At 40.5% G+C, this 25,573-nt stretch overlaps 1 protein-coding gene across 2 annotated transcripts in view; it reads right to left on the bottom strand.

The window, feature by feature from the left end:
* The window catches only part of ADCY1 (adenylate cyclase 1), a 525,405-nt gene that overhangs the window by 164,550 nt on the left and 335,282 nt on the right, over positions 1–25,573 (bottom strand). For both annotated transcript variants that reach the window (XM_073630633.1, XM_073630634.1), the window contains 2 exons: positions 16,859–17,017; positions 6,539–6,680 (listed from right to left, as the gene is read on the bottom strand). In XM_073630633.1, coding sequence (XP_073486734.1) covers positions 6,539–6,680; positions 16,859–17,017 — 301 coding nt within the window. The remainder of the gene's footprint in view (positions 1–6,538; positions 6,681–16,858; positions 17,018–25,573) is intronic.

Genomic DNA, 25,573 nt, shown 5'->3' with positions numbered 1-25,573 from the left:
GTCGTTCACACCTTTACCTTTACTCGAGGGTGCACCAAGAGACAGCTACAATCTTGCTTGGCATGCTTAACTTCGCCATGAGGATCATCCCTCAGGGGCGTTCCTTCATCTCGCGCCTCTTAGTTTTCCTCTCGCAAGCGCAAGATCCAACCAAATTCCTAAGCTAGACACTGCAGCAATAGTGGATTTGTCAATGTGGGACAAATTTCTCACGAACTGTAATGGCACATAAAAGTTCATTCCTTCAGCATTCTCTTCTTCACCTCGGGTAGTCACGGACGCCGCAGCCTCTACAGGCTTCACAGCAATTTTTGGCCATCATTGGTTTGCAGGGCCATGGCCACTACAAATCCTCCTGATTCCCGGGTTCAGTCGGTCCTCCTCATTATTCGAACTCTACCCCATTGTGGCAGCAGCTCAAGTCTGGGGCAGCACCTGGGCAGGGCAAACAGTGACGTTTGCCACAGAAATCAGGCCACAGCCAATATCATAAATAAAGGCAGGTCCAAATCACTAGCCATCATGTCCTTCCTGTGCAGGCTGGTGCAGCTATCCCTGCAGCACCAATTCAATGTGCACTGCATCTATATCCCGGGCAAGTACAATATCTCGGCTGACGCACTATCCCACTTTAACTTTGCGTCATTCTTGTCACAGGAACCTGGAGCCGACCCGGCAACATCTCTTATCCCACCTTGGTCACAGCTAACGTTGGATTAAAGCAACACCTACACGATGCGACCCACCTTATTAACCAGTCATTATCTTACAACAACCTGAAGGCCTACCATACTGCCTGGAATTCCTATGACAGGTTCCTAGCCTCAAACCCTGGGGCAGTATCAGGAGATCTCAAGCACATCCTGGCTTTCATATCATATTGCCACACACAGCTGGCATTGTCACACAATACCATCCGACTCTACTTAGCTGGCATCCAGCATTTCATCTCCTTACAGGACCCTACCAAACCATCCATGCTCGCTGCCCACGCAATCAAAACAATCCTACGTGGTATCCACAGGCAACAGCCCCAAACCAGTAGCAAGCACCTACCACCTTCAGAGACATGTCTCCCATTCTGTCACGTTCCCCCTTTGGGTTACTGCCCATCATGGTCATTCAAGCAGCCATCTACCTGTCCTTCTATAGCTTCTTATGTCCGAGCGAGTTCACCGTCACTGGCCCTGACTGTCAGGTACTAGCAGACGCCATCTGACACACCATCAGAATCACTTCATCCTGCACCTTGTAGTGTCCAAAATGCAACAGTCCATGTCCCGGGGTAGATATTAAACTTTTCCAGACTTACAATGCCTGGTGCCCAGTGGCCATTCTAGATCAGTTGCTAGCTCATCTGTCCGACCTGTCGGAGTCTAGCCCATTGCTACCTTTCCCTACTAAAACTCTAAGTGGTAGCCAGTTCACCAGACACATTAGGATCCTCTTGCTTAACTTAGGCCTTGACCCCGACCGACATTCTGGACATTCCTTCCGGATCGGAGCAGCGTCAGCAGCATCACGAAACGGGGTAACGGACCACGTCATCAAGAAGATGGGCGGGTGGAAATCAGCTTGCTTTGCTCGATACATTCTTAATCCGCAAGCAGAAATGTTACAAGCCTTCCGCAAACTTGCCCAGTCCTCAAATAAATAATGACCTCTCTAACCAAGTGTTTTGCTCCCTTCTCTTGGCATACCGTCCAGCAGACCAGGGCACATTTCAGGTCTACTTTATGTTGTTAGTCTTGTGATGTGTTTATGTGGTTCACATCTCTCCCGGTCATAGGGCTCTGATCATAAATAGAAAAGGCCAGTGTGGTAGCCTGAAATTATAGGAGGAGCCTGGGGGCTATTTAAGCAGACCACCCACAGTGGTCTTTGTCGGTTCCAGTGCGCTGTACCCACCCACCCATTCCCCTTCTAAGGGCACTTCTCTAAAGGACAGTTTCTCTACAAACCATCCGCTCACTTATCTTGGGTATGCTCCCTTCTCTTGGCATACTGTCCAGCAGACCAAGGCCCATTTCAGGTCTAATTTATGTTGTTAGTCTTGTGACGTGTTTATGTGGTTCACATCTCTCCCGGTCACAGGGCTCTGACCATAATTAAACATAATCAGACTAGAAGGACATTTATTATATACATTTTACTGTATAAGTATTTATTTGTGTATTATGTGTATTTATTTAATATTTGTATTTAAATGTATTTAAATGTGTATACATTTTTTTTTTTTGCAAACTACAGTTGGGCTTAAGAATGATGTTTTATCCTGCTAATCTTACTTTACCGGTAAATACTGTCTGCAACATCTTCACACATCCTATCCACAATTACTCCTCTTGATAAATAAACAGTGGTAGTTATGTGATATACGTGAACAGTTCTGACCAGAATCTAAAAACTGTAAATGTGTCACTTAACTTAAAATCTTGACCAAAAAAAAAAAAAACATTTTTGCAAGCAGGAACAATCTCTGTAGGTAGACACAATGAATCCTGTGTAACATGCATGCATACTGTGTAACATTAACAAATTGTGCAGAAATGCATAATGTAAGTGAAAAAAATTTCAAAGAAAAACATTAAATGTTTAATAAAGACACAGAAGGTAAAAACTGTGTGCATGTAAGCGTTTGTGCCAGTGGCAGAACTACCAGGGTCGCAGCAGTCGCACTGCACCCGGGCCCTGGCATTCAGCCACTGTCAGGGGGCCCCAGCGGGGTTGCTAATTGCTGGTCTCTGAGCGGAGAGCGTGTCTCTCTCATACAGCTCAGAGCCGTCATTGACAGTTCTCCCTTTCTCCTCTCTCACACGGGATGAGACAGCTGAACTGCTCCTTCTCCAACCCATCCCCCTCTTTCTCTTGTGTGTGCTGTGAGGGAAGCGTGAGCTTGTTAGCTTCACACTTCACTTCTCGCGGGGGGAGGGGGGGGGGTTGGAGACGGAGCAGATCAGCTTTCCCCACTCTCATCCCATGCGCGAGAGAAAAGAGGGAGAACTATCAATGATGGCCCTGAACTGTATGAGATAGACACGCTCTCAGCTCAGAGATCTGCTGGGGAAGCAGGCAGCATTGATCAATGAGCACTGATAGGAGACACTAATGGGCACTGATAGGTGGGATTGATGGGCACTGATAGGCAGCATGGATGAGCACTGATAGGCAGCATTGATGGGCACTGATAGGCAGCATGGATGGGCACTGATAGGCAGCATGGATGGGCACTGCTAGGCAGCATGGATGGGCACTGATAGGCAGCATTGATAGGCACTGATAGCCGGCATTGATGGACACTGATAGGCGGCATTGATGGACACTGATATCCGAGCCCTGGGCTTCCAATTTTGGGAGGGCATCCATGGACATCCTCTCAGAACCCTGCTTCCTGTTTGCCCCCTGGGACGTGCATCCAGCGCAATCACAGCGGCCCAGTACTGATAGGTGGCATTGATGATCAATGTAAACCATTTACTAACACTCTTGCCGGTTAATAGCTCTCCTTTCCTCACACAGACAAAGCGTGGGAGGAAAGGGCTGCTGATAACCAGCATGTCTGTTTACATGTGATCAGCTGATCACATGGTAAAGGGCCGCTGTGATTGCGCTGGATGCACGTCCCAGGGGGCAAATGGGAAGCACGGTTCTAAGAGGATGTCCCTGGATGCCCTCCCAAAATTGGAAGCCCAGGGCTCGGATGAAAGGGTGGGTCAGAGGGGCCCATTGTGGTTTCTTGCACCGGGGCCCTGAAGGTTCTAGTTATGCCTCTGGTTTGTGCACTCTTGTGCACATTTGCATGTATATCAATATTCATTTAATTGAAGGGAAGGGATGATGTCTTTGGATAATTTGACTTAAAGTTGTAGAAAACCCTAATACTAACTGTTCGCAAAAATGTTCCCTCCCTGCATACAAAAGATCTGTGTAATTCCTATTTCTTAATCTGGTCTGATTCGTAATCCTGCAACTCTGACTGCCTTGTGTAAGGGAATGCCAACAATGGCTGTGAATTTTGGGAGCTGTGACATCAAACCCATAGGTTCCCCAGGCCCAGCCGTTGTTGGCACTCCTCTGCTTTGCGGCAGCAGCTCACTGGCACATAAGAGAGGAAGCTACATGATCAGGTGACTGGCTCAGATTAAAAATAGATACATACACACACCTTTTTTATACAGGGTATGCAGAATAGATAGGGGGAGGGGCAGTACACATTTTTAAGAATGATGCTTTTCTTCAACTTTAACATGTAATCTAAAATCAATCACAGAGAAATGAAATATGTACAGAGTATCTCAGACTGCTCAACCTTGGTCCTTATGACCAAGAAAGGTGATCTTACCTCTAGATCTTTCTGTCTTACAGTCCATGCTGACCATTTCACTCTTTACACTTGTAAGGTGGGATGGGGGCGGGGGTTGTTTGTATCGTCCTCCATATTTCCCTTCTTGTTGGAAGCAAGGGTCAAATGAGGTGCCTACCCCAGGGTGGGTTCCTCTGGGCTAAGCTAGGCACTTTGTACAGGGTCACTTTACTACACATGTGAGGTACCTTTGCTTTGTGCCCTCTTCATCAATGCCCTGGGACAAGGCAAAGGCTGCCATGGGGGGAATACTTGACCTTAAGGTGGGCCTCTACTTTTACAAATGAACGTACACTATGTACATTGAACTACAACTGTTCCCCAGTTAACTCTCGATTCCCCGTAACAATAAACACCTTCTCTGTAGTCTGTATTTATGAGGGACATGCTGAGCCAATGTCCACAATCATCTGTCCAGCGTTTTCCACTACGAATCCCCAGTAGCGGATTGAACTTTCGTACCTCTGTACAAGGTGGGGAACCTCTGTGGTGCAAATCCTCTCCCGTTGCTATGGGAGACAGACACATTATCACTTTGCAATTCAGATTGGGGAATTGTGAAAGACGTAGATAATTTGGGGCATTCAGATCATCTTAATCAAATTTGCCCTACCCACCACTGATAATGGTAAGCAGCACCAGATTTGATATTACACATTTTTTGACAGTAGGGGCTTTGAATTAAAGGAATAAAGTATTTCAAATTTGTGAAAAACATGATACCTAGATATTTAAAGGTGTAAGTAATTTTAATAAACTGGGCACAGTTTGGGAATGACGTTAACATGGGGTTCAGTGGGAAAAGAACTGATTTATCCCAGTTAATGGTCAAACGTGAGAATCTACCGAAACACTCTGTCAAATGTATCAGAAGATGGTAAAGATTCTCCTGTGTCCCCAAAAATAGCAATGTGTCATTGGTATAAAATGCTACCTTGTTTTCTCACTCCCATCAGTGCAAACCATTCATTTCAGTAGATGATTTCATCACCGCAGATAAAGGCTCTAGTGCAACTGCAAAAAAAAAACAGCAGGACAACACTGTTGTGTGTCTCTGACTAAATTTAAAAAGTTCTGAAATGGCTTTCATAGCAGAGGAGATTTATTTAGGATATCAAACTGCAGAAATCAGCCAGCATGATGTTTGCAATAATCTTAATGTCGGTGGTAAGAAGAGAAATAAGGCTTTATGAATGGGATCCACCTCCACTACTTCATTAAGGACATGGAGTCCTGAAGGTCAGGAAGAAGTTCCTGGCTATGCATTGTGAATTTCAATCTACCCATGGGGGATGAGGAAAAGCTGTTAAAAAAGGTTGTTTGCACATCGGGCTCTGATGGGTATCTAGGGGGCATATAGAGATTCATGAAAAGTTTTAAATTCTCTCTAGCAGATGTAGAGGTAAGTATGTATCTATTTGATGTCTTTTGTTGGTAAAGAAAAATGTATTGATGTTTGTTTAAAAAAAAAAAGATTTTTTACTCTGCCTTTGTGAGAGGTTTTGAATAAATCTTGACTCCTCAGACATCTAAGCTGTTGTATTTGTTTTCTTCACAGGGAGACCAGTTTTACAAAAAATATTTTTTTTGTTAACAGAGATGCTTAACAGTTGATGTCGTATGTCATGTTTTACTTATGTGTATAAATTCTTAATTTTACAAATAAACATTTAAAAAAGGAAAATCCATGACACTTGCAGTTTACAGAAGATGGTGGGCTTTCTTGCAGTGTCCTCTGCAATCTAAGTGTCATGGATAAATGCTTATTTATTTTGGTTGGCAGCCTGTATAAACTGGGTAATTAAAGACATAAGAGAAAGAAGGAGGTTTGAGTCCCTCTTCTGACTACACCAGCTAATGAGTAATTTATTAGTTGTTTAAACAACTATCTCCTGCTATTTAGCCTTGTTTCCCAACATAGCAGCTTTTTGATCCTGTTAAAAGAGCCTTGCTGCTTGGAGCTTACTTCTTGTTGGCTCTAAGTGGCAAATATCAAATATTCATATGCGACATTTCATACATACTTGATCAAAAAAAAAGTGTATAGTACTAAATAATAATTATAAAATCAATACACATTATATATTTAAGGCAACCGGTAAACATTGAAAGTGCTCATAATGTTTTTTTTTTAATAGCTCTTTAGATTTAGTTAACTGTTATTGTAAAACATACCTTCCTTCTATGAGATGGCACAATGAAAAATGTTTCTATGTTATGCTTTTTCAAGAAACTGTTTCTTTCATGACCATAACCTGGTTCAACTTCATAATCTCCATTTAGGCACTCTAGGGTGGTCTTTGTTATGTGAACCTTCCTAGAAAAACAATTAGACAACAAGGCATGTCAAATAACTAGCTCTATATCTAATGCAAATTCATTATTATTCTGTACTGAACTTAGAGATCAAAAACTACTGAAATGCTCACCATACACATTACAATCTCATCATTCAATCGTTGTGAATTAACTTTAGATTCACCAAAACTATGCAATGTGAAGACCTACCAAAACTATCCACTCAATTTGTATTCAATTAGGCAGGTCATTGTTGTTCAAACTGAAAAAAGTAATTTTTACTGCGCTATCCCAATAAATCATATATAATAGAAACAAAACTATGGTGTCCGTTTATGAAGCAGTGATCAGCGGTGATCCCAAGGATCACCGCTGATCACAGTCCATAAACAGTTTATGAAACAGTGATAATCGGGGGAGAACATGTTTGAACTTGTTCTCCCGCCGATTATCTCTACACGCGGAGAATTCTCATGAATGACACAGTAAGGGCCAGTTTATGAAGTGGTGATCTCACCGCTTCACTGGCGATCTGTATCAGAATTCACACTCCCAGGTTCACCAGCTCAGAGGTGGTGAATCGGGGAGTGAAGAGGAAATCTGGGGGGATCTGAGGGGGAAGGAGGAAGATTTTTAACTTCCTTATGCCTCGTTCAGACCCCCCAACACTGTAAGCATGTCCCCCTGTCATATTTATGTGTATACATATATATACATATATACATATAATGTGTATATGTATATATATATATAATGTGTGTGTATATACATGTATATATAATGTGTGTGTGTGTATACATATGTATATAATGTAGGGGGACTCATTATTTTATTAACATTAATCGTCCGTGTATTGAGCGGTGATAATTTATCACCGCTTAATAAACTGACATCTCTGTATTTCTGGTGCTGTAATCTCGTAAAGTCTCACGAGATTCCAGTATCAGGGGCCGTTCTCCACTGTTTGAAGCATTTGTAGATCTCTTCACTCCTCCGAAGGTGAAGCGATCTACAAAGCTTCATAAACTGGCACACAGAGGAGAAAAATCTTCACTGTGAATGCCGGAGAACGAAGCAGTGAATAGATTTCACTGCTTCATAAACGGACACCTATATATGATGAAAGAACCATATATAATGAAAAAAGCCACAACTATAATGTGAGACACACACACTAGATAAAACATAAGAAAAAAGAAGCTGTGCTGTGTAATTTTAGTGATCAAAAAATAAAGTGACTTGAAAAAAAAGGAAAAAAAATTTTTTTTTCTCCCCTTCTAAATGAATGGAGATATGAGAACTCCATACAACACACTGTGACATCAATATTTAAATGCAATCACAAAGTAAAATGTGCCAAAAATTGAATAGATATAAGAATAAAAAGCAAAATGACATTTCCAACAAGGTCAAGTCCACTCCAATGGGCTATTAAATAGAAGCCCTACTGAATAATCAGTTCATAGTGTTCTTCCAAGTGGTGATTATGCAACCCTCTAAGTAGTAGTGACATACGACCGCAACACCAAGGGAAATGTGATGGGGTGCAACAGAAAAGGTACCTCCACCTGTAATAACACTGCCGCTTACCAGCTCGTTAGATCTCTTGTTTAAGGAGATCGTGCGTGCCTGTGGCTCTTAACCCCAGCCCTGGGTCTTTTAGGCTTAGATGGCTAGATGTCCTCAGACTCTCTGCTCAGGATTTCCTCTGTACGGCAGATGTGCACTCATTCCCCATGAAAGGATATAAAGACTTCCATAGCGTAACACATTTAAAAAATATTTATTAAAAGAAAACAGTAATGCACTTACAGTTATGCTGAAATTATACAGCATTTCGTATAACACATGAGTCGTCCGGCTCTCGATAGCTGCCCGTTGCTTCCGGGACTAGCGCGGTATGTGGTGACGTCAGCACGCCGCTCCTCCCTACGCTGTTTCGTCACAGATGACATCTTCCAGGGGCACGGGCGGCATGCTGACTCACCGCCATATATACCATGCACAAGAAGTAAAATGCCCAGTTCTGAGCTCCTGGTGTCCACCGATTGAATCCACCATTTTAGAATAGGGCAAACGCCCTTCAATGGTATAACCCAGGAATTGTTAAACTCTGAAGCTTACTAGTGCCACTTCTGGCTGCCAATACTAAAAAGCAAACAAAGTATTATAAATAAAATATTCCATTCATAATCACCCTCATCTCATTCTGCTTGAACAGAAGAATAAGATGACTGATCAAAAAATTTATGGTTGATTCTAAGAGTATCCCCAAAGATCAAGTTAACCTCCGTGTCCAATATCAATTAAGGGTTATAGAATTGATCTACACAACTGGCACTATATGTGTGTTAGTGCCAGCTGTAAATAGATACCTATAGGCAACCAGTGCTCATATTGCCCATAAAGAATATTTAATCGTGATCGGGGGATAGTAGATTCATAAAGAGTCCCAGTAAACAACTGGTCTTCCAAGCTCCCGGGAGCACTCCAATTATTTACCAATGCATTAATTGAATCTCGACAACTATTATAAAAATATATAAAAAATGAAGTATCTAAAAAATGATGATAATGGTAATTACCAAAAAAAAGAAAAAAAGGGAAAGAGAAAAACTCAATTCCCTCAAAGAGAAAAAAAAGAGAGAAGAAAGAAAAAATATAAAATAGAGAATTTTTAATATTTCTCCATCTCATACTTTTTATTCGCTACTATCATCAAATATCATCTTTAACTAAATTTTATTTGTATTGTCTGAATTATAACATCATAATGATGTGGTAAACTCCCATCTCCTCTGTGTATTATTCAGAAAGAGGAAGGAAAAAACCAAACCAACATCATGTACTAAATGAAGTCAGGAACCTTCATAGGGAAGAATTAAAAATTCATATCTGTAGAACTTACATATACCATATTGATACCAATGGGGTCAACCAGGAACTGAGAACAAGTTGATACCATGATATTCTAGCCATTATCAATAAATGCATTAAAATTACATCTGCATCGACATTAAGGCCATATGGGGTATAGCAGCGTACCCTATGGATCCATGCCATCTCAAGTCTGGATAATTCCCTAACTAGGGAACTCCCCCTCCAATGAGCACTAAATCTGTCTATCCAAAAAAAGTGTGTATTGGCAGGATTGCGATTAAGGTGAATGGCGTAATTCTTCGAAACGGAATGGAATCTGAAACCATTCTTAATATTAGTAAAGTTTTCCCCCAAATGAACCTGCATAGATCGCTTCGTCCTGCCTATATATTGAAGCCCGCAGGGCATTGTAATAAATATACAACGCCCGTCGAGCTACATGTGATAAATGGCTCAATTTGGTGTTCCCTGGATGTACTACAAAAGACTCAGTTTTCCTCTGTTTACTTTTATTAAATATGCAAATCTGACATCTGCGACACTGATGATATCCAGAAAGGTTCTGGAAAAAGGATACTTTTTTAGTGGGTGGATCAACAACATTAGGGGCAATCCTATTACGAAGAGACGCAACCCCCCTGGAAATTATTTGTGGATTAGCAGGTAAAAAAGTCTTGATAATCCTATTGTTGCCCAGCAAGTGCCAGTGCTTGCGAAGAATGTTTTTAATTAAATTATGTTGTGTAGAGAAGGTTGGGATAAATGGTATGGCTGGTCCCTCTTTAGTCTTCCCAGGGCCATCACTCAGCAATGTGGCTCTATCTATTGCTGCTACCTGTTCCATCGTTCTTTCCAAGGAATCTGTGTCATAACCCTTCTCTTCCAATCTGCCTTTTAAAATACCAGCTTGAGTTCTATAATCGCTCATATCAGTGCAATCAGTCTCATTCTTATGAACTGACTCTTCGGAATGGACTTGAGCCAGGAGTCATGATGACAACTCCCCAGAGGTATGAAGGCATTACGATCGGTCTTCTTGAGGAACGAGACTGTTTTAAATGTATCTTCACTTTTTGAAATGGTGAGATCAAGAAAATTGATCTTCTCTTGGCTCGCCTCATGGACAAACCTAATACCCCTATCATTGGTGTTGGTAGAGGAAAAAAAATCTTCCAACCGGAAGACATCATCTGTGACGAAACAGTGTAGGGAGGAGCAGCGTGCTGACATCACCACATACCGCGCTAGTCCCAGAAGCAACGGGCAGCTATCTAGAGCCGGCCAGCTCTATTATATATATATATCTATTCAATTTTTGGCACATTTTACTTTGTGATTGCATTTAAATATTTATGTCACAGTGTGTTGTATGGAGTTCTCATATCTCCATTCATTTAGAAGGGGAAAAAAAAAAAAAATGTTCCTTTTTTTCAAGTCACTTTATTTTTTTGATCACTAAAATTACACAGCGCAACTTCTTTTTTCTTAGGTCATTGTTGTTGGTAGATATACTCTGCACAGTCAGACTGTAATGTACAGTATCTTACAAAAGTGAGTACACCCCTCACATTTTTTAAATATTTTATTATATCTATTCATGTGACAACAATGAAGAAATGGCAGTTTGCTGCAATGTAAAGTAGTGAGTGTACAGCTTGTATAACAGTGTAAATTTGCTGGCCCCTCAAAATAAATAAACACAGCCATTAATGTCTAAACCACTGGCAACAAAAGTGAGTACACCCCTATGTGAAAATGTCCAAATTGGACCCAAGGTGTCAATATTTTGTGTGGCCACCATTATTTTCCAGCACTGCCTTAACCCTCTTGGGCATGGAGTTCACCAGAGCTTCACAGGTTGCCACTGGAGTCCTCTTTCACTCCTCCATGATGACATCATGGAGCTGGTGGATGTTAGACCTTGCACTCCTCCACCTTCCGTTTGAGGATGCCCCATAGATGCTCAATAGGGTTTAAGTCTGGAGACTTGCTTGGCCAGTCGATCACCTTTACCCTCAGCTTCTTTAGCAACGCAGTGGTCATCTTGGAGGTGTATTTGGGGTCGCCATCATGTTGGAATACTGCCTTGTGGCGCAGTCTATGAAGGGAGGGGATCATGCTCTGCTTCAGTATGTCACAGTACATGTTGGCATTCATGGTTCCCTCAATGAACTGTAGCTCCTCAGTGCCGGCAGCACTCATGCAGCCCCAGACCATGACACTCCCACCACCATGCTTGACTGTAGGCAAGACACACTTGTCTTTGTACTCCTCACCTGTTTGCCGCAACACATGCTCGACACCATCTGAACCGAATAAGTTTATCTTGGTCTCATCAGACCACAGGAATTGGTTCCAGTAATCCATGTCCTTAGTCTGCTTGTCTTCAGCAAACCGCTTGCGGGCTTTCTTGTGCATCATCTTTAGAAGAGGCTTTCTTCTGGGATGACAGCCATACAGACCAATTTGATGCGGTGTGCGGCGTATGGTCTGAGCACTGACAGGCTGACTCCCCAACCCCTCAACCTCTGTAGCAATGCAGGCAGCACTCATACATCTATTTCCCAAAGGCAACCTCTGGATATGACACTGAGCATGTGCACTCAACTTCTTTGGTCGACCATGGTGAGGCCTGCTCTGACTGGAACCTGTCCTGTTAAACCGCTGTATGGTCTTGGCCACCGTGCTGCAGCTTAGTTTCAGGGTCTGTATGAGAGAGTGAGAGCAATAACATCAAATTTAACATACCTGCTCCCCATTCACTCCTGAGAACTTGTAACACCAACGAGTCACATGACACCGGGGAGGGAAAATGGCTAATTGGGCCCAATTTGGACATTTTCACTTAGGGGTGTACTCACTTTTGTTGCCAGCAGTTTAGACATTAATGGCTGTGTGCTGAGTTATTTTGAGGGGACAGCACATTTACACTGTTATACAAGCTGTGCACATACTACTTTACATTATAGCAAAGTGTCATTTATTCAGTGCTGTCACATGAAAAGCTATAATAAAATATTACAAAAATGTGAGGGGTGTATTCACTTTTGTGAGATACTGTATGTGTGGTTAACTTAAGGCTAATGTTATACTTGGCAGGTGGCAGAATAATATGCTGGAGAGGTTACCATTCACCTCTAAGGAATCACTCCCATGCTGAGTCAAATGCTGCTGAATTTCCCTCACTTGAGGGAACTCTACAGCCTACTGCCTGGCTGACCAAAGCATTTGTCTCTACTTTTCCTAGAAATTTAGATTGCTGCAAAAGTATCTACATGGTGTATTACCATGCATACTTTTGCAATGAAAGCATGCATGCTCACATCCAGGTCACTCCAAAAAAGTTGGCTTGTCAATCTTTTGAACATGGGTAATTAAAGAGTTGCAATGGATTTTATCTAGCTTTATTTCCTTTTAAGGCCAAAGTGTCCAGCTTCAGATCAGACTCACTAGAGAGATTTAGAGATTTCCAAGAAAAATGAAATTAATTTGAATGAGGCCCTTCTGTGTATTAACACCAACAGTGATTCAATTTGTAATTTCTTATCTTTGTACAACCAGCAAATACCTGCAGTGATCATTGCTGGACACATGAAGTGTGTGCAAACAGCTGTTTACAACCTGTCATTGAAGTGTACAAGTTCACACTTGCCAAAAACAGCATCAGGAATTAAGTTTTATGTACATATAGCCTACTTTGACCGCTGGCTGAGGGAAAACGCAGCAAAATCATCCTGCAATTTTACCACGATTTTGCCATGTTTTTTGGCTGGCGGTCAAAACTTTCCTATCCTGAACGCAATTCTTCCGCAAAAATTCAAAACGAACGACATTGCAAAAGATAGTAGGACAAACCCCCAAAATATCTTCAAATATATTAATAGTAAAAAGGTCATGTCTGAGCATGTAGGCCCTTTACAAAATAATCTAAATTGGGTGACTGGGGACAAAGAGAAGGCAAATTTATTAAATACTTTCTTCAGCTCTGTTTATACAAAGGAGCATGGGGGAGCCCATGTTCAAAATGGGGGTGGTAGTGACACAGCCCCAAATGATCCACAATGGCTCAAAAGTGATATGGTCCAGAAATATTTAGACAGAATAAAGGTGGATAAAGTACCTGGATCAGATGGCATTCACCCACGGATTCTAAAAGAATTGAGCTCTGCCATTTTAAGGCCATTGTTTCTAATATTTAGGGACTGGTTAATGACTGGATTGGTACCACTAGACTGGCGCAAGGCCAATGTGGTGCCCATATTTAAAAAGGGATCAAAATCTTTACCAAGTAACTATAGACCTGTTAGTTTAACTTCTATAGTCAGGAAGATACTGGAGAGTTTAATAACAGACCACATAGATGAGTTCTTGCTGTAAAAAAATATTTTAAGCAACAGACAGTATGGATTCATGAAAGACAGAAGTTAAACAAACATGATTTCTTTTTATGAGAAGGTAAGTAAAACCTTGGACAGAGGGTGGCTGTGAACATGGTATACCTGGATTTTGCAAAAGTGTTTGATACAGTTCCCCACACACGGCTCATGTGTAAAGTAAAGTCTACAGGCTTCGAAAGCTCAATTTGTAAATGGATAGAAAACTGACTAAAAGACAGAATTCAGAGAGTAGTGGTTAATGACTCTTACTCTGAATGGTCTAAGGTTGTCAGTGGTGTACCCCAAGGTTCAGTGCTGGGACCCTTACTTTTTAATAGGCAGGATGTCTCCAATTTACAAGCCAACCTCGATGCACTGTCTAATTGGGCAACTAAGTGGCAAATGAGGTTTAATGTTGATAAATGTAAAGTTATGCACTTGGGGGCTAAGAATATGCATGCATCATACAAACTAGGGGGGGGGGACAACAGGGGGAATCAATGGTGGAGAAGGATCTGGGGCTTTGGTAGATCATAAGATCAATAATAGCATGCAATGCCAAGCTGCAATTTCCAAAGAAAGCCAAGTCCTTTCTTGTATAAGGTGAGGTATGGACTCCAGAGAGAGAGATATCATTTTGCCCCTGTACAAATCATTAGTAAGACCTCATCTGGAATATGCAGTTCAGTTTTGGGCACCAGTTCTCAAAAAGGATATTGGGGAACTGGAGAAAGTGCAGAGAAAGGCAACCAAACTAAGAGGCATGGAGGAGCTTAGAGGAACTGAATCTATTCCTTTTGAGAAGAGGAGATTAAGGGGGGATTTGATCAACATGTACAAATACAAAAGTGGTCCATATAGTGAAATTGATGTTGAATTATTCACTTTAAGGTCATCACAGAGGAGAAGGGGTACTCTTTATGTCTAGAGGAAAAAAGATTTAATCTCCAAATACAGAAAGGTTTCTTCACAGTAAGAGATGTGAAAATGTGCAATAGATTCCCTCCAGAGGTGGTTCTGGCAAGCTCAGTAGATTGCTATAAAAAAAGGTCTGGATTCTTTCCTAAATGTACATAACATAACTGGGTACTAACATTTATAGGTAAAGTTGATCCAGGGAAAATCTGATTGCGTCTCGGGGGATCAGGAAGGATTTTTTTTTTCGCCTTCCTCTGGATCAACTGTGGGTGAAGGATTGTGTATATGGGATTGTATTTTTTTTTGGTTGAACTAGTTTTGTCTTTTTCAACCTGACTAACTATGTAACTGTTCAGGAGAGAGAGCTTGTGGGAGGTTGAATCTCCTCTAACTGCAGCAGCTCCTAAACGATCCCACTGGGGCAAACACATTTATGAACACGTGACATCAGATATTTTTTCTCTTTTTTTCACCCCTTTTTTTGGGAGGGGGGTGCTTACACACTTACCCTGCAGCTGCCATGGTTGTGTTTCTAATAATTGGCCAATTATGATTAGATTTTATTAGTTGGATAGTGTATTTTGTATTTTCTAGATTATTAATGTTTAATAAAGTCATTTTCTATTTTGTTACTTGTGTCAGACTACTTTGCTAGGACCTCTCATAATATATTTATCTAGGGATACACTGCACATTTTTTCACATTTAGGTTGAGCCCAGTCTGGTTTTTATTCCCCTTTTCATATATGAATGCCCTGACAGTTCCCTTATAATAGAACTTAATCAAAGTTCATCCTTTGATGACCAAAACAAATTCCCACCCACTCTGTCTTGAGGACATATTTTGTTCCTTTTTCTTTAATACGTGAATCCTTACCAGGTTCCTGTTGCTGCCATTCGTACCATGGCAGAATGTAAGTGAGAATGTAGCTTTAATAGACCTATTACACAAAAGGGTCCCAAACAGGTCAGCGACACCCAGCTTAGTAAAGACTCTAGCTTGTGACACTTAGATTAGCAATAGAAATGTGGACATTGTATTTATGTTGGCCTAAGACTGATATTTCTAAGGTTTGAATTCTTTAATCTTAAGTGGGAAATATATTTATATTTAATACAAGTGTACTGGCCTGAGCCTGTACATGGCTTGAGTGATGTCTGACCCTCTTTATATGCTTCTAAAGACTAAAGGAAACTCACTAATCCTTACTTTTTATTGTGTCCTCATTGAATTTTCAGAAGTTGAAGGTTACATAGATACATAGTTGGTGAGGTTGAAAAAAGACACATGTCCATCAACCTGTGTGTGTATTTTTATGTTTTTTGAAATTATCTATAATCCCCGCTATAACCACCGCTTGTGAAAGAGAATTCCACATCCTTACTGCTCTAACAGTAAAGAACCCTCTACGCAGTTTAGGCTTAAACCGCTTCTCTTCTCATTTTAGTAAATGGCCGCGTGTCTTTTTAAATTCCCTTGCCCGGAAGAGTTTTATCCCTATTGTGGGGTCACCAGTACGGTATTTGTACAATTAAATCATATAATGTTACTGCTAAAGTTTTTTATACTCAAGGCATAGTTTTATAAATGTATTTTTGTTGTCTGTCAAGTTCTAAAGGAAGTGTGTTTCAGAAACCCCAAGTCTACATTTAACTGATCTTACTACAGTAAATGGAAACTGCATAAAATTCCATACTTAAAAGCCACGAGACCCAAAATGTGAGCGTGAACAAACCCATTTTTTTTCTTTTTCGATTTGGTAAAGAAGCAGTAACCAGAATAGTTCTGGGGCTGTGAATGAACATAAACTGTTGCTTTATTCTGTACAGATGGTAAATAGTGGAAAACATGTTTGCTGCCCACACCTTCTGGTTTCACAACGAATTGCATCATCTTATGCCGACTATTATTATGCCAATCTATTAGTTCCATACGTTAATGCCCATCATCAGTGTTCATTGCACTTGTCTTACTGTAAAAAATATGTATAAATGAAAAAGAAACAGAAATACAAAAACATACCCAGGCAATCCTCCAGCTTCCATTACATTGGCCAGTGTAACATCATTGGACCACACATCATATTGCCATTTGCGAAGCCCCAAGACACCACAAAGAACACGGCCAGTATGCAGTCCAACTCTCATGTTGAGATCTACTTCAGTTGCCTCTGCCACAGATCTAAAAGCAAGGATATGACAATTTAGCTATAGTCTACACAGCATAAACTAAAACATAACAAATATAAATTCAAAAGACTGTTTATAAACTTAGCCACTACTAGATTGTAGTTTTAGGACTTGCTGTGTGAAAACCTGAACAGATATTATAAATAGACCAAGGACAATATATCAAAGCATAAAAGCTACATTTCTAAATTGCAGAAAAGCATGCCCCAGACATTACTGCTATGTAGGTGTGCTTGCAATACTGTTAGCTGTGTTTCTTGCAGCTCTGCAGGAACATCCATATAGCAGTGATTTCATTAGGTCTGACTGCAGATACAGAGCAGCATAGAGCAGAGGGAAGCTCTCCTAGGGTCCTTCTTAGCTCCGATATCTCTTATCAGACAAATCCTACAGAAAGCTTAGGAAGACTTAAAGTGATTGTAAAGTCTCTTTTTTTTTTTCTTTTTAATAACAAACATGTTATACTTACCTGCTCTGTGCAGTGGATTTGCACAGGACAGCCTGGATCCTCTTCTTCTCGGGTTTCTCTTCTGAGCTCCTGGCCCCTCCCTCCTGTTGAGTGCCCACAAGGCATGCAGCTTGCTATGGGGGCACCTGAGCCAAGCTGCAGCTCCATGTATCCTTTCAGACACGGAGCTGCAGTTCTCCCAAGATAGGCTTAATGACTTTGATTGACAGCAGCGGGAGCCAAACATAGTTACATAGTAGGTGAGGTTGAAAAAAGACACAAGTCCATCAAGTCCAACCCATGTGTGTGATTATATGTCAGTAGTACATTGTATATCCCTGTATATTGTGGTCGTTCAGGTGCTTATCTAATAGTTTCTTGAAACTATCGAGACCACCGCCTGTGGAAGGGAATTCCACATCCTTGCTGCTCTTACAGTAAAGAACCCTCTATGTAGTTTAAGGTTAAACCTCTTTTCTTCTAATTTTAATGAGTGGCCACAAGTCTTGTTAAACTCCCTTCTGCAAAAAAGTTTTATCCCTATTGTGGGGTCACCAGTATGGTATTTGTATATTGAAATCATATCCCCTTTCAAGCGTCTCTTCTCCAGAGAGAATAAGTTCAGTGCTCGCAACCTTTCCTCATAAATAATATCCTCCAGACCCTTTATTAGCTTTGTTGCCCTTCTTTGTACTTGCTCCATTTCCAGTACATCCTTCCTGAGGACTGGTGCCCAGAACTGGACAGCATACTCTAGGTGTGGTCGGACCAGAGTCTTGTAGAGTGGGAGAATGATTGTTTTATCTCTGGAGTTGATCCTCTTTTTAATGCATGCCAATATTCTGTTTGCTTTGTTAGCAGCAGCTTGGCATTGCATGCCATTGCTGAGCCTATCATCTACTAGAACCCCCAGGTCCTTTCCCATCCTAGATTCCCCCAGAGGTTCTCCCCTCAGTGTATCGATTGCATTTATATTTTTGCCACCCAAATGCATTATTTTACATTTTTCTACATTGAACCTCATTTGCCATGTAGTTGCCCACCCCATTAATTTGTTCAGATCTATTTGCAAGGTTTCCACATCCTGCGGAGAAGTTATTGCCCTGCTTAGCTTAGTATCTTCCGCAAATACAGAGATTGAACTGTTTATCCCATCCTCCAGGTCATTTATTAGCAAATTAAACAGGATTGGGCCCAGCACAGAACCCTGGGGGACCCCACTACCCACCCCTGACCATTTCGAGTACTCTCCATTTGTCACCACCCTCTGAACTCGCCCTTGTAGCCAATTTTTAATCCATGTACTTACCTTACGGTCCATGCCAACGGACCTTATTTTGTACAGAAAACGTTTATGGGGAACTGTGTCAAATGCTTTTGCAAAATCCAGCCTTCCTTTATCTAGATGGCAACTCACCTCCTCATAGAAGGTTAATAGATTGGTTTGGCAAGAACGATTCTTCACAAATCCATGCTGATTACTGCTAATGATACCGTTCTCATTACTAAAATCTTGTACATAATCCCTTATCATCCCCTCCAAGAATTTACATACTATTGATGTTAGGCTAACTGGTCTGTAATTCCCAGGGATGTATTTTGGGCCTTTTTTAAATATTGGTGCTACATTGACTTTTCTCCAATCAGCTGGTACCATTCAAGTCAGTAGACTGTCAGTAAAAATTAGGAACAATGGTCTGGCAAATACTTGACTGAGTTCCCCAAGTACCCTCGGGTGCAAGTCATCTGGTCCTGGTGATTTATGTTAAGTTTCCCAAGTCTAATTTTAATTCTGTCCTCTGTTAACCATGAAGGTGCTTCCTGTGATGTGTCATTAGGATAAACACTGCAGTTTCGGTTACTGAAGCCCCCGGATTCCCTCGTGAAGACTGAGAAAAAGAGTAAATTAAATACCTTCGCCATCTCCCCATCCTTTGTAACCAGATGTCCTTCCTCATTCTTTATGGGTCCAATATGGTCTGTCCTCCCTTTATTACTGTGTATATACTTAAAGAATTTCTTGGGATTTTTTTTGCTCTCCTCCGCTATGTGTCTTTCATGTTCTATCTTAGCTGTCCTTATTGCACCCTTACATTTCTTGTTGAATTCTTTATAAAGTCTAAATGCTGATGATGATCCCTCAACCTTGTATTTTTTGAAGGCCTTCTCCTTTGCTTTTATATGCATTTTTGCACTGGAGTTAAGCCATCCAGGACTTTTGTTCGCTCTTTTAAATTAAGTTAAGCCAATGACGCCGCTGCTGTGTCTCAGCCAATCAGAAGGGAGAGTCCCAGATGGCCGAAGGACTCACGGGCATTGCTGGACAGAGATGGGGCTCAGGTAAGTATTAGGGGGGTTGAGGGGGGCTGCTGCACACAGAAGACTTTTTATCTTAATGCATAGAATGCATTAAGATAAAAAAACCCTCTACATTTACAACCCCTTTAAGGACAGAAGGCGTTCATTACATATGTCTAAAACGATGCACTCTGTATACTCTGCATAATTTGTGGGTAGAAGGATTTCTTGGGCAGCTTATAGATTATATAGGGCTTATGTTCTATTACCATGCCTCTTTAGTCCATGCTCACTGTTCAGTGCAATGTGGTCAAGATCAATGCTTCAGTGTTCCAGTCTGTAGTATTATTACACTGTTATTGTTTAACTTTTTGACTCAGCATTTCTCAATATGGTATACCTACCTTAAAAATAACAGAGTAATTAAGACCAGGGGCTTAGTTTCCCCACTCATACTCTCAGCACTAGCACATCACAGCTAAAAAAAAAAAAATAGGCTTTACACTCATAAGTGTAAACTATACAGAATAACAAAAGCTTCCACAAGTAAAATATTTTGTGTGGGTGAGCTACTAACAACATTCATAACTGTGCAATTTTGATACATAGAATACATAAAGAGGGTCTGTGCGCTTTCTGGTGCTGGATCACTGCATCCAGCCATGCCTTTGGATGTATCTACTATGGGCCTTGTCTAAGATTTTTAAACTGTCCTTGGGATCTCTGTATTTATAGTCGTTACCCGACCATCATTGGACTGCACCATCATGGCTACTATTTTTAACTATCGTTTGTAGGCGTTTAACTATAAATCTCTCTATGAATTTTTAGGCTCAGCTTATGTCCCTGATGAAGAGAAATACTCGAAACACATCAGACAGGATCAACATACCATATGACTACAATTGTTGAACCTTAACTTAGAGTATCTGGGGTTTTGATGGTTTCCCCATGGTCTAAGCCTACATTTGATATTTTATCTTTGGTTTTATATGTTGAAATAAAAATGAATTAAAATGTCTTTGTATATATTTCATGTCTTTGGATTATATTTGGTGCCAAGCAAAGGTTATGGGGAACTGTGGCTTGTCAGTGAATACATGTACCAATGCAAAAAAGAAATGTAAAAATACTGTTCAACAGGAAGCAGCTCTTTTAATAAGGCTGTAAGTGATACATTAAAAATGCACAATTGCTTTAAAGCAGAGTTCCACCCATAAGATTTACTTTACAGAAATAAACAGCATAATTCTAAAGCAACAACATTTAGGATTTTTTTTTTTACTCACCCCTTCTGCACTGTTGCTATGGGGTCCCTTGTAGTCTGCCACTTCCTCTCCGCGGCGATTGAAATAATTTTCCTCGGCGCCTGTGCTCGCTAGTGCTCCTTGGAGATGTGAGTCATTATTTCCCAGGAGTCAGTGGGCAGCGCCAAGGGCTCTCAACAACGCTTTTTTTGGAAGCCCGTTGTGATGGCAACATGAAAGTTTCCTGCGCTGCGATGTGTGAGTACTGTGCATGCGCGAGAACAGGTGGTGCATGCTGGTTATACAGCAGCGCAGTATCCCGGAAGTAAATCCTTGTGGGCTACACCTGCCCACAAGCAAGATGGGAATGCCCAAGCAGGATGATTATAAGATTGCTATTTTGATAAAAGAGGAACAATAGCGGCGATAATTACCAGGCTAATGAGTGCAACATTAGGACACTATGATTGTAACAGATTGATTTAAAAAAAAAAAAAAAGATATATGTATTTGGAACTCCACTTTAAATAGTATGCTTGGGGCATGCCTTAAATCTGCCTTTGAAGTGGTGCTCCTGTAGTTCCATTCTGTTTGTAAACAAAGGCATTTATAGGGCTAATCGGCATAGGACAAACAAAGGGTATGGGGAGCTGGTCACCGACCTAGGGGACATGTATCAATGCAAACAAATAAATAAATAATGCTCAATGGGGAGCAGCTCATTTAATAAGACTTAAAGGTAATTATTGAAAATACATACAGTAATTCCTTTAAATAACATGCTTGGGTCATGCATTTTAGCACACTGAGTTTAGACGTTGTCAGTTCATACCGCTAGTCAATTAACACAATTTGTCAAAGTAGGTCTTTTTTCCTAAAAGTTCAAGATTTAGTTCAATGTGTTAGAAAAAAAATGCATCTCCTTAGTGCAAAACAGTGTTAAACAACCCCAAACACTGTAGATTTTATTATATTTAGTTTGAATATCGCCAGTTCCTAGGACTAAAACATGAAGGAATATTGTCAAAGCAGTTTTTTTACTAAAAGCGCACCACTTATTTGACTGTGTTTGGAATAAATACTATTAACGCCTTAGTTCAGAAAACAATGTGGTTGTCAAAACAAATTTCTGTTTTTCCTAAATAAGTGCAGCTTTTAGTACAAAGAGTTTGAAAATAAACTCAGCTCCTAGGTTTAAAAATAGCTGTATTCTGCGAAACAAATATTTCTTTAAGTGCAGCTTAATTCACTTTGGAGAAAAACTCAGCTCTTCAGCCTAAAATATCAACATATGATGTCAAAGCAAATCTTTTTACGTAAAGGAGTGCAGTGATTGTTTGTGAAAAGGAGGCTCGTTATTTTTGAATAAGTTGTCAACCTCTGGTACTAAAACAGAAAAATATTTTGTCCGAACCGGCAGCAGCATATACAGGCGGTCCCCGGGTTACAAACAAGATACGGTCTATAGGTCTGTTCTTAAGTTGAATCTGTTTGTAAGTCAGAACAGGTACATTTTTAAGTGTAGCTCCAGCTAAAAAAACAATTTTTAAGCTTTTTGGATAGCATAGGGAAGGGTTAACGCCCCTGTAATATTTGTTTTGCTGTCTGTGCCCCAATTCAGAAGATTTCACCCCACTTTCTGTCCCAATGACAATTGGATTTTGAAAACTTTGGGTTGTTGAGGAAACAAGCCTTGGTGATAAAGCATCAGTGGAGGTACCTTTTTCCCATAACTCTTACAGGAGTGAATTTCCCTTCCTAGGGGTAGGTTATTGTATGTTTGTAACTAGGGGACCGCCTGTATTCTGTAAACACAAACTTCTATTTTTTTTCTCTGTGGGCCTCAATGCTCTTCTCCAGCCAAAACTGTTTAATCTGGATGAACAAGGAAAGGGCTAGAGCTTGTTATTCTATTTTTTTGCCCTCTTTTCCCTTTTGGGGGACAAAAAGTGATGGGAAATTTCTTAATGAGAACAAAGGCAAAATACACATTTAGCAGTGGAAGAATCAAGCCTTTTTTCCAGCGGGAACATGGGGGAACATAGTTCCGGCACCTCCAACACTGCATGCATGCAATGACAAGGGGTGCTGGGGTGTGCTGGAGTGTCTACTGTTGCTGGTTGCTGGGGATCTATTGTTGCTGGGGGTGGTCTACTGTTAAAAAGGGATCCAACGTTGCTGGATTCTGGAGAGTCTATTAATGCTGGCTGATGGGAGATGTATTTTTACCAGAGGGGGTCTACTGTTGCTGGGGTGGATTTTATGTTGCTGAGATGAGTCTATTGTTGCTGGGGGAGTATTTTGTTACAGGAGATTATATTATTCCTGGGGAGGTTCATTGTTTCTGGCTGCAGAGGATCTATTTTACTTCTTTTCTTAACACTATAGAATGATACTTGGTTCTGTATTCTCTAAAAGGGAGGTGGGTTGCAAGTGGAACCAAGGGACTGTTGTTTAAGGTGGACAGGGGCACAGACAAGATGTGACTTGGAAAAAAAAACCCCTGGTAAGAACGGTTAGAAAATAAATAATATATAGAAAATAAATAATAAATACATTTTGGCAAAATAAGGTCACAAAACAATGCTAAACAGCTTTAACAACCTGCATATGAAAATAGTTTTTCATAGCTTTTGTTACAAAAATGATGGCATCTTGGCAAATTCTCAAACAATAACAGGAAGTTCAATTAGATTGTTTTTATCTGTGGGTATTTTCCATGCAGAAGAAGTGCAAACTGTTTCTTGCGTTAGATGGGATGCTATGATTTTTGGTGAGAAACATCAACATGTCAACAAACTGATCTGTTTCAAATATGATAGTAGTTGAGGTATGAAAATGGAATGTGGAATTTGGCAACATAAGAACTGAAAACACTATGCGGAAAAAGCTGATAAATATGTGACAGGGTCACATGTGACAAGTAAACAATTGGGTATAATGATTTAAAACTACAGGGCCAACTTTGACCCAGACATTGCTGAAGCCCTGGAAACTTTTAAATTGGGGAAACGGAAGCTTTGACTAATAAAGTCAAACTACTACATTGCATTCCAAAACCCATCACTGATCCCAAAGTGAAATCTACAGTTACTGGCATTCCTAACACTCTGTTAGACAAACCTTGAACTGAAACACTACAGATAGACCAGGTACATGGGACCCGAGAACCGAAAGAAGATAATATAACAGCAGATTTGTTATGCAGAATGCAGAAAGAGTTTAGTTGAAAAGGAGATCATGCAAAAGGCCTGGGAGTTTGGATTGTTTAATTATGATAATGTGAGAATTAAGGTCCTACCTGATCTTTCTCGCTGTATATTTTCTGTTTCAATGTTTTCTTTTTTATCGTGTTAAACATGAATAAAACGCTTTTACAAACAAGCCAGCTTGAAGAGCTTCCAGTCAAAGAAAAAAACATGAATCTGACTTATAAACATAAGTGCAAAGTTATACATCCATAGAACTGCCAAATCCAAGGAAAAACAGCTACCTCAAAAACATTTCAATTATCTTTATTCTTGGGAGGTTCAGAATAGGTCCAAACTATTCTGGATTCTTTATCCGCCAAGGGTGTAGGTGATCAGGCCCAAAAATAAGAAGCCAATATAAATTTAAGAGCACAATGCCTACTGTCCAGACCTTTGTCATGCACTCAAAGAGCATTAACATCTATTAAAAGCTGTCTTTTACTGTATATTTTAATGTGAAACCTGTATCAATCTGTTGTTAAAATTATCCCTCATTCATATGTCTGGAACAAATGGTGCTACCAATTTCAGTTACTGGCTGGACATAAGCTTTATAGTTTACCAGAGGGCTGCTTTTAGTGAGAATTTCCATAAACTGTGGTCGCTTGGTGCTGTAGAGTCTATTCTACATGAAAATACCAGATCATCCCTCAAGAGTTCTATTCAATTAAAGTGATATTAAACAGAAGTGTTAATTGCCATAATTCATTCACATACATCATATATATCAGACTGAACAGGATTCCTGTAATTAGCACTTATTATAGATTTCCTGGATGTCACCCAGCCTACTACCCCTTTAATATTGGATCAATCTAATATGTTTTAACCTAAAACCCTCGACCAAGACATTTTCTATCCTTCCCAAATACTCACAATCTTAGGTAACCCTAACCTCACCTCTTATGTCTAATCAGAATGTCATGTGATTTTCCTGGTTTTACAGATGCTGAAGGAACTCCTTTAACATTTCATCCATTTCTTCATCTGAAAGTGCCAGTGTGACTTGGGAGACAGCAAGACCATAACCTTTCCTCACACATTGTTCCACTATCTCCAATGGGCATCAGGAAACTGGATAAGGACTTCTCTCTAGATTGTACAGGGTGCCAATCATTGTTGACAAGTCCTTCCCTGACTTCTCTCCCGTGCTGAAGATGCAAGAAGCATCTTCAGCACAGGTGCAAGGAGTATGGTGGGCAACATTAGAACTAAACTTACAAGCATGCATTTAGGCAATACCCATCCTGTGTTCCAACTACATCTCAACCACTGTCCCACAAAGAAACATATAAAATAACTGA

This window comes from Aquarana catesbeiana, linkage group LG05 (assembly GCF_042186555.1).
Source record: "Aquarana catesbeiana isolate 2022-GZ linkage group LG05, ASM4218655v1, whole genome shotgun sequence".
Taxonomy (NCBI): Eukaryota; Metazoa; Chordata; class Amphibia; order Anura; family Ranidae; genus Aquarana; species Aquarana catesbeiana.
Note: the sequence above shows the minus strand (reverse complement) of the source record. Positions and strands in the feature narration are given on the sequence as shown.